The 14,039-nt window shown below is 31.9% G+C and overlaps 1 protein-coding gene across 3 annotated transcripts in view; it reads left to right on the forward strand.

Annotated features, from left to right (window-relative positions):
• The window catches only part of HMGCLL1 (3-hydroxy-3-methylglutaryl-CoA lyase like 1), a 159,019-nt gene that overhangs the window by 51,513 nt on the left and 93,467 nt on the right, over positions 1-14,039 (forward strand). Inside the window, exons 4-5 of one of the 3 annotated variants that reach the window (XM_039853117.1) lie at positions 11,529-11,624; positions 13,621-13,769. The exons of 1 other annotated variant lie outside the window; for it this stretch is intronic. In XM_039853117.1, the coding sequence (XP_039709051.1) occupies positions 11,529-11,624; positions 13,621-13,769 (245 nt within the window). The remainder of the gene's footprint in view (positions 1-11,528; positions 11,625-13,620; positions 13,770-14,039) is intronic. One more of the 3 variants, XM_039853118.1, reaches the window with a different exon arrangement.

Consider the following 14,039-nt stretch of genomic DNA (forward strand, 5'->3'; position numbering starts at 1 on the left):
ACTCGGAAATATGGATATACCAAGAATAAGCCAATCTGACCTCACTTTTTTCTTGATAGTACTTCTGGAGTGATAAGAGGAATACTAGAGACATCATAAATCTTTATTTCAGAGAAATACTTAGTTATTGTTATGATATTGCTAAGAGCAAGATAGGAAATTCCACCAAAGCAGATATTTTCCAAACATTATTTGTTTATTTTATCCATGTAACTTTTTTCACCCTGGATAAAACTTTATTTAGAACCTTAATGTATGCTACAGATAGAAAAATTAGCATAAAATATTCATATAGATCTCTCCCAAGGCCCTGAGAGGGGACCTAGCAATGTGCTCACTGGGACATGTTTTAGTAAAATTTACAAAAGTTAGATATTTTTCTATTTTTTCTAACAATGTTCTCTTCCAAATTGTGATCCTTTCAGACCCACAAAACTGGGATTCGCCTCCAAATAAAAATAAAATGATGAGACTTCCTTATGGAAGCAAGGGTGGTGGCCTCCCTGGGTTTAAGGAGGCACTGAGTTGGCCTTCCTAAACCTAGTGGTAGCCTTTATGTCTGAATCCACTATGATTCCAAGTCACATTGATATCTAGCATTTCTTGGGAAGTTTTGGGAACTACAGATCCCTTGGTCCTGTAGCAGAACAAAATCAGAATCTGTACAGGTGGGCTCAAGAAATCTATATTTTTTCTTGTTTTTAAGTACGTCAGTTTTGATGATGTATGCAGATTGAGAGACACTGGGTTAAATGATAAAATTTGCTCCCCGCCCCTCACCCCAAAAAACCTATTCAACCCGAGGGTGAGATCTCTTCAGGAACTCTTTCTTTGACATTGTGATTCACAAAACCGTTCGTTAGCAGTGACTAAGATGAAGATAAGGACACCAGATAGAAGATACAGAGGACATGTTTATCAAGGAGGTATTAGAAAATGTGCTTTATGGTCTGATAGACTTGGGTCCCCTCCCAGCTCTCCTAGTCACTAGCTGGGTAATCCTCCTCATCCTTAATATTTCTGTCTAGTTCTTCTACAGAAACTCTCCCTTTCACTGGGCTTTAAAAATGTTTAAAGAAATAATGTACATAAAGAACTCAATACATATAAACAATGTATAGACTGACATAAAGTAATTATTTGCTTTTATCATTATCACTATCATTAGTAACAATCAAATCTTAGAAGAATCAGTGGAGAAAAATAACCATGATTCAAAGTGGATTAAATGTAAAAAGAATTTAAGCTAGAATAAATGGCAAGGAGGAGAAATTTCATTTTAATTCAATAACCATTTATTAAATGCGCCTTTTATGCAGAGTCCTCAAGGAGCTAATAGTTTAGTCAGGGAGAGAGACACGAAAATCAAAATAAATTATACAAAATTTGATAAGAGCAATGATAGAAGTAAAATAACTTTACTTCCTCTTTGATGCTTCAGAAGTATTGTCAAGTTTTAACCTTGTTGCCTCTCAAGGTACCTCAGCACAAACATTTGAACTAAGGAATATGCAGTTTTCTAAGGAACATACTTTAGGTGTGGCCCAGTCCCCTTCATCTTCAAGGATTTGAGTCTTTGGTAAGGTGCAAGATTTGGTCTAGTCACTGAGGTCATTCAGTTTTGAGAGTAGCTGTCCAGCACCTGTGTCTCATCAGTTCAACTGCTGTTCTGTTGCTAACTGCTAATATTTGGACAGTTTAGGGCCATCTCTCTCTCTCTGGCTGAGAACTGGTAATCGCTAGGGGACATGGGCCAGCCACTTATGGGGAACTTCAGGTTCTTACAGTATCCATTTGGAGAACTCTCATTAAGAAAAAAAGAATATATAATACCATGTACAAAATTAAATAGGAATGTTAATATTGAATGAGAAAAAAACTCATGAAAGTGTAAAAGTTTTAAAGTTATCACCTTTCACATATATCTCAAAATTAAAGAAAAGTACTTTAAAAATTCAGTTACATGTCTGAGGTTACTTTGTAATACTACCTTTTTTTATTGTGGTAATAAAACTTAATGAGATCTACCCTTTACACAAATTTTTAAGTGTTTAATACAGTAGTATTAATAACAGGCAGAATGTTGTATAGCAGATCTAGAACTTAATCATCTTATGTAACTGAAACTGTACCCACTGAATAACAATTCACCATTCCTCCCTTCCCGCCATTTTCTCACAACCACCATTCTCCTCTCTGCTTTTATGTGTTTGAGTATTTCAAATACCTCGTATAACTGGAATCATGCAGTATCTGTCCGTCGTGACTGGTTTATATCACTTACTGTAATGTACTCAAGGTGAATCCATGTTGTACATAGCAGTGTTTCCCTTTTCAAGGCTGAATAATATTTTATTGTATGTATATGCCACATTTTCTTTATCTGTTCATTCATCCATGGACATTTAGATTGTTTCCATATTTCAGATATGTGAATAATACTGCAATAAACACGGGAATCCATGGATAAATACCGAGAAGTGATATTCCTAGAACATATGGTATTATTATTTTTCATTTTTTGAGAAACCTCCATACTGTTTTCTATAGAGACTGCACCATTTTACACTCCTACCTACAGTGTACAAGAGTTCAATGTTCTCTATATCATTACCAACACTTACCTTTTGTGTTTTTATAATTGTCATCCTAATGGGTCTTAGATGATATTTCATTGTTGTTCTTATTTGCATCTCCTTGATAGTGATGTTAAACATCTTTTCATTTAATGATTGGCCATCTGTATGTCTTTGGAGATATGTCTATTCAAGTTATTGGCCCATTTTTTAATTTGGTTGTTGTTATTATTATTTACCTATTGAATTGTAGGTATTCCTTATATATTTTGAATATTAACTCCTTATCGGATATATGATTTGCAGATATTTTCTCTCAGTCCTTAATTTGCCTTTTCACTCTGTTAATTGTTCCCTTTGATGTGCAGAAGCTTTTTAGTTTGGTGTAGTCCCACTTGTCTGTCTGTTTTTTCTTTTGTTGATGACTTTTGGTGTCATATCCAAGGAATTGTTACCAATATTAATGTTATGAAGCTTTTTGCTTACGTTGTCCTCTAACAGTTTTACAGTTCCAGGTCTTATGTTACAGTCTTTAATCCATTTTGAGTTGATTTTTATATATAGTATGATATGAGGATTTGATTTCATTCTTTGCATATGAATCTCTTGTTTCCTGAGCACACTTTGTTCATGAAATACTCCCAGTTTCCCAGATTGTATATTCTTTCCATCCTTGTCAAAGATAAATTGAGCCTATATGCATTTGTTTATTTCCAGGCTCTCTATTCTATTCCATTGGTCTATATGTCAGTCTTTACTCCAGTACCATACTGTTTTAACTACTGTAGTTTTGTAATATATTTTGAAATCAAGAAGTCTGATATCTCCAGCTTTATTCTTCTTTCTTAAGGTTGGTTAGGCTATTTGGGCTCCTTAGTAATGCCTTATAAATTTAAGGATTGTTTTTTTTTCTATTTCTGTAAAAAATGCCGTTGGGGTTTTGATAGGGATTGCATTGAATTTGTAGATTGCTTTGGGTAGTATAGACATTTTCACAGTATTAAATCTTCCAGCTCGTGAACATGAGTTGCCGTTCTGTTTATTTGTATCTTTAATTTCTTTCTTCAGTGTTTTATAGTTTTCAGTGTACAATTCTTTTACCTCCTTGGTTAAGCTTGTTACTAAGTTTTTTATTCTTTTTCATGCTATTATAAATTAGATTGTTTTCTTAATTTCTTTTTTGGATAGTTTATTGTTGGTGTATAGAAATGCAACTGATATTTATATATATGTTGATTTTGTATACTTCAACTTAACTGAGTTTGTTTATTAGTTCTGAGAGATTTTTTGTAGAATTTTTAGGGGTTCCTTTGTATAATATCATACCATTTGTGAACAGAGGTAATTTTACTTTTTTCTTTTCAGTTTGAATGCCTTTATTTCTTTTTCTTTCCTAATTGCTCTGGATAGGGCTTCCAATACTATGTTGAGAAGAATTGGCAAGAGTGGGCATCCTTATCTTATTCTTGACCTTAGAGGAAATATTTTTTCACTGTCGAGTATGATATTAGCTGTGAGCTTTCCATATATGGCCTTTATTATGTTGAGGTAATTTTATTATGTTTTTAGAGAGTCCTATCTATTTGAGTTTTTATCATGAAAGGGTATTAATTTTGCCAAATGCTTTTTGACAAAGCATTTATTTGTCAAATTTTGACATTGAGGTGATCATGTGTTTTTTTTTTATTCTGTCATTATGGGGTACCATATTAATTGGTTTTTATATACTTAATCTTTCTTGCCTCCCAGGGATAAATCTCACTTGGTCATGGTGTATGATCTTTTAAATCTACCATTGAATTTGCTTTGCTTGTATTTTGTTGGTGATAGTTGCATTTCTGTTCATCAGGAATATTGACCTTAGTTTTCTTTCACTCTAATGTCTTTTCTGTTTTTGGTGTCAGGGTTTTATAAGACCAGCTCTTAATACTGGTCTTAAATAATGAGTTTGAAATGATTCTCTCCTATTCAGTTTTTTAGAAGGATTTGAAGAAAGATTGGCATTAAGACTTCTATAAATGATTGGTAGAATTTACTAGTGAAGTCATCTGGTCTGGAGTTCTTTTTTTGTTCAGAATTTTTTGATTATTGATTCAACCTCCTTACCAGTTATAGCCCTTTTCTCTTTTTATCTTAATGTCTTTATTTTTTTCTAATTTATGACTGCATATTCTTTGTTTGCCCCTTTCTCATGACAGTGCTTTATAATATTTTCTACAGAGAGGCTAGAAAGATGAGTCAGTCTTTTCTTTTGCACCATTGATCAAGATTTTTAAATTATTGATAAATTAGGAAAGCATTTCATTTTAATAATCCATTGTTGGTAATGCCATGCTAAGATATAATACTTTGTGATGTGTACATTGTTTTAGAAGAATTACTTTAGGGGTTATATTGTTTTACATTGTTTTAGAAGAATTACTATAGTTTTGTGTCCTTCGCAGTGAAAAATTTTGATGTGCTATTATCTGTGATTTTTATAAAAAAAAAATATATAAATGTTGTACTTATAATTGTATATACTGTATATTGAATATATTTCTTATAAAAATGTTTTTATTTAATATGATATTGATGAAAACTGATTCATTCACTTACAATTTTACATATATAATGTTTGGAAGAATTTTCTATTGCTTCTGACTCTATAGCTTTTGAAACTTGTTTCTCCTCAAATATTTAAATACTTCTAGTACCAGGGATTGTAGACATAGTGAATATGGATTCTTGGCTTTCCCTAGAGTGACAGTTTTAATAGAAGGTACAATTGTGAACTATATTTTATGTTATATATTTTAAATATATGAAATATTTATACTAACATTCTTGAAAAGTGCAGCAATTGTGAGCTCTCTGAAGTGGCAAAGTCTGTACCTGGATTCACACATAAAGAAATGTAGCAATGTAAACAGATTAAATAGTATTTCACCTTTATGTTTGTTACTTGAAGACTATTATGAGAAACACAGCCTATAGAAAAAGCAACACTTAATATAATTGCCTTTTTGTCTTCTTTTTTCACACTTCATTGCTCCAGAGCAGTAAAAGCATCTTGCCACCAAAACATACCTCTTAAACCCTATGTTATCTCTCCTCAAATACATTATTATTTAGATTATTTAGAGTCTCTGGCCACCTTGTCCTCTTTTTTCCTAGCAGTTCTTAGCTTCCTCCTACTTAGTATACCATGCCAAGAAATCAGATGCATTTCTCTTATTGGAGGTCAGGGGAAGGATACAATTTGAGCTTTTTAGCAGTGACTGGAGTGAAGGAAGGAACAGCCAGTAATGCTCACTCATTGATGATCATATTGACTAGACCAGGACAAAGAAGACAAAAAGTAGAGTCATATATTTAGGTTACAAGTCCAGTTATAAGACAGGTAGTCAAGTTATATAACTGTACAGATATCACTTTATTGGTATCAATGTAAAGATTCAGTGTCCTGACCTTCATTTCTCACATGAATTTTAGATCTTACTCTAAACATTTGTCCCATTTAAAAACACAGTTCTAACTCAAACTTAATATTTCTACCCTGTCACACAGTACAATTATCTCAACTTCAACAGAACCACAAAGATGCATTGAGTAATTTCTGTGGTGGTGGAAAAAAACTCAACTCCTCTCACATTGTTTAGAATCTTGTTAGTTACTAATCTCTTGTTGAGTTAAAATAATAAATGTAGCAGTTTTGTGTATCATAAATGTGTATAAAAGACTTTCATATAAAAATTATACTAAATGCAGCTCTGGAATTTAGAGACCTGTACAACCTGGAATTTTTGTAATTGCATTTGTTCTGGGAAAACAAAAACATGTTAATCAGCGATTAAATTTTAAATTAATAGAAGTAAATTCTTTAAAAAAATAGAATATAGAATAGCACCTCTGTTTCCTATGTACTTTCACCTAAAATAACTCATAAATATTTATTTTCCTTTATTGGATATCTCATAAAACATATAGTTGGAACTGAACAAAATTTAATCAATGACTATTCAGTTTTCTCTATCAGTTATTAGTTGGAAGAGAGGCAAAGGGTAATAAGTATTTTTACTTTATATTTTATTGAACTTGAAAATGAAAGAATTATATTACTTTAAAAATTAATTTATATAAAATATGTCACCCCAGAATTATCCAAAGAATTTTAATAAATAAGTTTGTTTTAAGTTTAGGCTTATTAAACCTTTTCTTTTAACAGTACATTAGAAAGTTCAATTTTTCATAGAAAAATATATATGAATATCTAGTATTCTTCTATGAATATTTTTGAAAGGTGTTGATCTTTGTGAATAGTTTTGCTCCATTTAAACTCTGAATATTTTCCTCCAAAGAAAAACAGGCCTCCGAATTATGTACATTTGGCCTAGACAAGGTTTAGTTAAATATTTGTCATTCTAGCTTAGGTTGTAAAGGAAAATGCTTCCTTATCTGTGTTCCATAGAATTTCCGATCACATGATATTTGTATTATATTTTTGATACACACACAAACACATATATCTTTCCCCACTAGCCTGTGTATTTAATGTATGTAGATCACATCTGCTTTATTTTTCTCTGCCATAGTGTTGGGTATATAGTAAATGTATATAACATTGAAATAAATCAGTATTCAAATATTAAAATGAATTATAAAAATCAGTTCTTAAGTTCTCATGATATTTTAAAATTAATCTTTGTATCCCCCAATGATAAATATCACAGTCTATTTGCAAAATGTAATTGAAACTTCTAATATTTTCCCCTCTCAGTTTTATGAGAAACACTTTCTCATTGTTTATAGCTGCATACTCATATGCATTATCTTGAAACTCCACAATATCAGGGAATTTGGGTGAGTTGAGGACACATTGAAAGTCTAAATATTTAGGAGAGATTATAGTATTTAGATAAAGAAAAATGTTAGTAAGATGTCTACACATATATAATGCAAAATGTCTAGATTTAATCACTCTATGATAGAGTTAGTAGCAAATGTAATAAAATCTCTTAACTATACACATTACATTCTAATCCTTGAGACTCTTTGCATGTCTTTAAGACTCTTGCAAAGTTTTCACAAATATTTTGATGATTTGAATTCATATCAAAATATGGATGCCTAAGAAGTTACCATGGTATTGCCTGTTTCGTTGGCTAAACAGACATAGGTATTGCCATCCCCAGACTGTGGCCAGATGATGGCGACGTATGTTACCCATCAAATTATGGTGATTTTCATGATCTTGAAAAGTCATGAAATCAAAACAGATGTAGAAATGTTTCGTTAAAATGTCAAGATAATACCATAAAGGAATATTTCTGTTATTGTTTGAATAATAAACTTTAGACATTAAAATAACATCAAGATTGAAGTAAACATAAACTTCCTGAGTTAAATGAATACTTTTAATGGAAACTTTTATTTTATTCATTGTAATAAAATTATATCCTATCAGGATTTCCTAAAGCTCTTTACTTAATTGTCTTTATTGACCAAATTTAGACAGAATACTGTTACTTCTTAAATGACCTCATTATATTGTAGATATTTTTAAAGAAAAAAGTACTGATTTGTGGAATTCTAATTAATATATTTATCATAATTTCATTAAGATATCTCTACTGATTATCAAAGTTTAGTTTTCATGATCTGGAAACTTAATTGCTATTATCTCTGTTTATTTTCTAGTTCTAGAGATTGAAACACCTATTAAGTCATTGTTTCATTATACAAATTTCTTCATAATGATTTAAGATTGTTGTTAAATTACATGTAAAGGTAAATAATCACTTACAGGACAACATGACCTATATTTCTTGAAGATTAAAATTTGTTTTATGCCCTTTATGCTGTTTTATGATGCACTGCCTACTATATCCAAATCTTTGTATTGGTTAGAGAAGCACTCTTTATTCCTATCTGTTATCATGTTAATATAAATGTCTCTAATAAATATTTAAACATACTATATTTAGACATAAGTATTAATAATATCAACATTAGTCTCTGGAAGAGTGTTGTGGATTTTATTATAGTGTCTTAAAACTAGTAGTAACTTTCCTTTCTTTCTGCTTGAAATTAGGAATAAGTGCTCTAAACTTTTCATTATAATTTGAATGGGCATGTTTCCATGTACATGTGTCTGTGACAGAGAAAGAGAGAGCGAATTAGAGACAGAATGAGCCCACACTCTAGCTCAAAGGCTAAATTCATGAAATGCAATCAAGAATTGCGTTGAAATAGGCACAAATGTTAAATATTTTTTGAAAGGTTATAAAATAGTGAGGATTACATTTTTGAGCAAATCATGTTCCTCGTATTATTGGACACTGTGATTTTTCTTTTGGAGTTCTATTCCTTGCGCCATTTCTCTACTACAGAACTTGTCACTAGCTGGGTTCTTAGGATTGTCTGAAAATGGCTGATCTCTTTCTAAACTGCTCTTTACATCTCTCTCAGCTTAGTCTTCCTAAAATACTGCATTTATCCTAGCCTTCTGCTAATTTGATACTCACTCCCCCTCGCTTTCTATTGCCTTCACAATAAATCCTGAATTTTTAGGATAATATGAACCTAACTCAAAAACATAGCAGTGTGTGGCCCCCCGTCCTCACTTATAATCTATTCTCTGATTATTTACCGATAATCTTCTCTAGCTGAAAAATGAGTTCCTACCTCTGCACCTGTCCCTCCCTCTTTTTCAGCCTCCCAATTTTTCATTGGTTTGGCTTTTATTACCTAAGAACTTAGTGGTATAAATCAACATTTGCTGTGCTCACAAAACCTGAGGGTTGAAATTTGATCAGGGTACAGGTAGTCTTGTCCACAATGTCTGGGCCCTCATCTGGGTACCTCACACGCTGGAGGTCAAAGTCATCTAAAGCCTTCTTCAATCACAGATTTAGGAGTAATGCTGGCTGTTGGCTGGGGGAGCCTTAGTTTCTCTTTCCATGTGGGCCTCTTCGTATGGACTCTCTGCATAAGCTACTTTTTCTCACAGTATGTCAACTGATTTCCCTACAGTGGCTCCCCCAAAGAGAAAGCCATACATGGAAGTTGTATCCTTTTTTAAAACCTTGCTTCAGGACTTATCGTATTATTTCTGCTATATTCTATTTGTTGGTGCAATCACAAGCCTTCCAGGTTCAAGTGGAGGGTAAACAGTTTTCCTCTCAATGGGGATTGGCGAGATTATGGAATAGCATGAAGCTGGAAATATGGTGGCTATATTTTGGGAAATATTAATATGCCATCCATAGTCAAAGATCATAGAGACCTAACAACCTTATTCCTCTCTGACCTCTGACAACCTGTGCACTCATTTACAACCAGTATATTCCTTTGGGTTAACTTTCTATGTGCATCTGTTTTATCTCTCCAACTATATTGCAAATGATTCAGTCCAAGGACCTTACTTTCCTGCATTTATATTCCCCACAGGGCCTTGCATGGGGCTTTAGATAAAGTAAGTGCTCAATGAACATCTAGATTAAAGTCAAATAGACTTAAAATTAAATAAGACAGCTTTCATGTAATGCAGATAACTACAGCGGATAGGCTTTGTAAAGGATGCAGCTGTGTGTGGATATGATCCCTATGTGCATGTGATCCCTAAGAAATAAGTGAGGGAGAATCAAATTTTACATAGAAATAAATGTTTGGATTGAATGAAAGATGAAAGCTTAAATGTCAGTAAGGCATAATAGCAGTCAGTGGGAGGTACTTTTTACATCTTAAATATTTAATCTTTAATTTAAAATGTATTTTAAAATTTAATTCAAATTATATTTATTAAAAGTATTAAATTCTATTGGAATTTAACTGAGAGTCAAGACCAGTGAACCAATAAGAGTAAATATATTTCATAATTTTCAAACGTTAGTGGTTATATTAAGAAAAGCATTTATACTTTGATACATATACTATTATTTCATTTTTAAATTAAAACAATATATGTTTATTGTAATAAGCCAAAATGTATAGATAAAATACAAGTCTTCCCTCATCTGTTCTTATGTTGAAGATACAAATTTTGGTTTGGTGTATGTTATTACATGCAGTTTTATCAATGCTCATTTTGTATAACTTTTATTGTTTATATATTATTTCTTATGTTTTTATTCATGTCATAACTTATCATTCTTAAGTGTGCAGAGATCATGGTTATGTCAATGGTAATTTCTTTGTGTGATGATTATGGGATTTGATTATCAGTTATTGCTCCAGGAGGCTAAATTATGTACTGTGTGCCAAACTAGTGATTTTGATATTTTAATTCAAAGTTGAATTTTTATAGATTTGTACAAAATATAGAAAATATGGAAAATAAAGTCTTGGTAGGATGAGTTAAATTTTTCTTTTGTGTACTCCATTGTACTCATTTGTTTGCATTAAGAGAACAAATAGTAATCTGATGATAGTACTGCATAGAGCATTATGACTATCAACTAAAACATCTATGCTAACCAAATAATAGACTAGGATATCAGCCTTGTTAAATGATTTTAACAGAGATGAGTAATTTATGTTTTGCTAAATATTGTAAAATTTCATACACCGAAAATTATTTGGACATAAAATTTCATGTGGATGATAAATGCATAGCATATTGCCTTTCAAACTCTCCTCAGTCTCAGGGGTATTTGAGGCTTGGGTCATGAAATTAAAGGAAGAGAATAAAGATGAGTCAAGTGAAAATAGTAGAGTTTAGAATTCCTGACTATTGGTAATCATTCATTTAACCAGATCCTGTTATGTGAATAAGTTAAACCCAGATCTAGGTATTATGTATTTCTGGCATTGAAAACTAGTTATCTTTAACTACAATGGCATAGTTTCATTTCAAACACAAATTTATAGAATGTAATTACATGTGTAATGATAACTTTCCTGAAAAACTAAAACTGTGCTTGATAGACTATTCAAAGTTACATATTTATATATAACTATTCTGTATTTAAGATGGCTGATCACACTGAAGTCATGAAAGGCATTCATCAATATCCAGGAGTTCGATATCCTGTCCTTACTCCTAATCTTCAAGGTTTACACCGTGCTGTAAGTGTGCTACTAATTTTCCTAAAATAAGTGTTTCTTATTGTTTAAAAGGTCTTTACAAAGCTAAAATGGTGTCAAATGTAGCTCACTTGTTCTTCTGTGTAAATACTATGTTAATATACTCACATAAATACATGGAGAGCAGTAAACTCGTGGAGTAGTTAGGGGCTAAAGTGCTCTGCATAAATGGTTTTTCCAGTTTAACCATTCAAGAATCAATATACAGTTATCCATTTTGATGAAATTCTTTTGAAAATATATTCTGTGCATCCCTCTTAAATAAGGAATAATAATCTAATCTTAATAACCTTAAATAACTTAACCCTTCCTCTGTATAATATTATAGTTATTAATATTATTGTAGTGGATGATTATTTTTGTCAGCTTCTTTGGGTCAGCTTGCTGTTGCTGTCATTTCATCCCTCTAGGTGAAGCTAATCGCTGTCATTGGAACTGCATTTAACAACTTTTCCCTGTTCCTCCTCTGGCTTGTTTCTTTCCATCCTCTGTGACAGGAATTTATATACAAAAAAGCTTTAATAATTACACGTACAAGACAAATTGATGCATTTTTAAGTAAAGTCTTGAGGTCTTATGCTTATATAGCTTTATTATAAAAGTTTTGCAGCCACCATTTCTGGTGTTAATGGATATTTTTCACTTTTGTATTTCAGACTGTGTTGCATAAAGTTGAGGCTGTGGGTACTAGTCTATATGTCACCTGTTAGTGTATCTTGTTAAAACCACTAATCTTTTCTTTTGTTTGATTTGATATAATTGTTTATCACATTGTCAAGAAAAAGGAGGTATTTTAAGAAATGTTAAATGTCACTATCATTTGGCCCTAAACAAAGTAGGACATATATCCACCTTGAAAAGATTCTGAGGGGATACCCTTGTGGTTGCTTAGAGGGGCAAGGAAGAGAGTGAAACAAACCTTGGCTCAGAAATCAGGTAAGCCTGTGCTCAAAACATGGCTCCAGAATGTTTATTAGCTTAGTGATCTTGTACTAGCAATTTAGCCTCTTTGTCCACAGTTTTCTCACCTGTAAAATGGGATAATACTTAGTTTACAAGATTGTCTATTAGAAATAGAGCATGCAAAGTACTAACAACAATACTGTAGGTACATTGTAGCTGTTCAGTAAATATAATTTTAATTTTAGAGGTTAAAAATTTATTTTGACAGAGGAGTTGAAGCCAATATATTTTTTTTAATGTTGGAGGAAAGATGACAGAATTTTTTTCTTAATATATTAATAGGGTATCAGAATGAGTGAGCATCTAGGTACAATGCTAGAGATACATTAATAGAAAGTCTTAAAAATTCAGCTAAAAAACTAGGAGGCTTGACATTTGAAAACATTCACTGGATAAGCCTGAGCAAAGTAGTGAAGATGGCAAAAGGGAAAATTGATTAGCTAACATTTTGGATTTAAAGTCTGGCAAGAGGATTAGGCATTAGACACATGAGTGTGGTTGTAGCAGTTGACGTATGAAATGATGGAAGTAAGATTAAGAGATAAGAAAATTTGGGGCAAAATCTAAATGATGAATTGGAAAAATATTTTTCTATCAGATGTAGGAAAAGAAAAACAGACAGCATTTATTTGTACTTTGTTTTAATAGTTAGTCTAAAAATAATGTTTTCCATAAATATTAAGAGGTTTTATTGGGGTGCTAGCATTTCCCATAATTAGAGTTAAATTTCTGAGGATAACATAATTTAGGAAAGGCAAAATTATATTGGAACATCATCACTGTGTTTTCTGTGCCTCATAGATTTATGAGTGTTAGTTTGTGGAATTACTCTGTTATAAAAAATTTTTACATTTCAAAAGAGTATATGTGGCAATACTAGAGGAATGTAATTTTAAATTGTAAGGCAGATGTTAAAGAATACAAGTACACCTTTATAGAATAGTTACTATTTCTTGTACTGCTGTCATTTGCATTTTTGAAATTATTAGCTTTTGCCTTAAACGATATTTTTCAGGTTGCTGCTGGAGCCACTGAAGTATCAGTTTTTGGTGCTGCATCTGAGTCCTTTAGCAAGAAGAATATTAACTGTTCTATTGAAGAAAGTATGGAGAAGTTTGAGGAGGTCATTAAGTCTGCAAGGCACATGAATATTCCAGTACGAGGGTACTTATAAATCCCACACATTCTGCTTTGGTTAGCATATGTTGTTAAAGCTCATTTATGAACTATCTAGACATTAGTTTACCATTTATAATGATATATATAGGGTGTCTTATTTGTACCTTATGGGATCAGGTCCATCAGTATATCATGGTACATCCCATTAATATCAGTTAATAATAATTATTAGACTGTATCAAGCTTGTGGAGTGTGTAATGCAGTTGAGGTCAGAGAGACTAGCATGCAAACCTGGCATTCTTACCCTATTTATT

The sequence above is a fragment of the Pteropus medius genome, unplaced genomic scaffold (genome assembly GCF_902729225.1).
Source record: "Pteropus medius unplaced genomic scaffold, Ma_sr-lr_union100, whole genome shotgun sequence".
Classification (NCBI taxonomy): Eukaryota; Metazoa; Chordata; class Mammalia; order Chiroptera; family Pteropodidae; genus Pteropus; species Pteropus medius.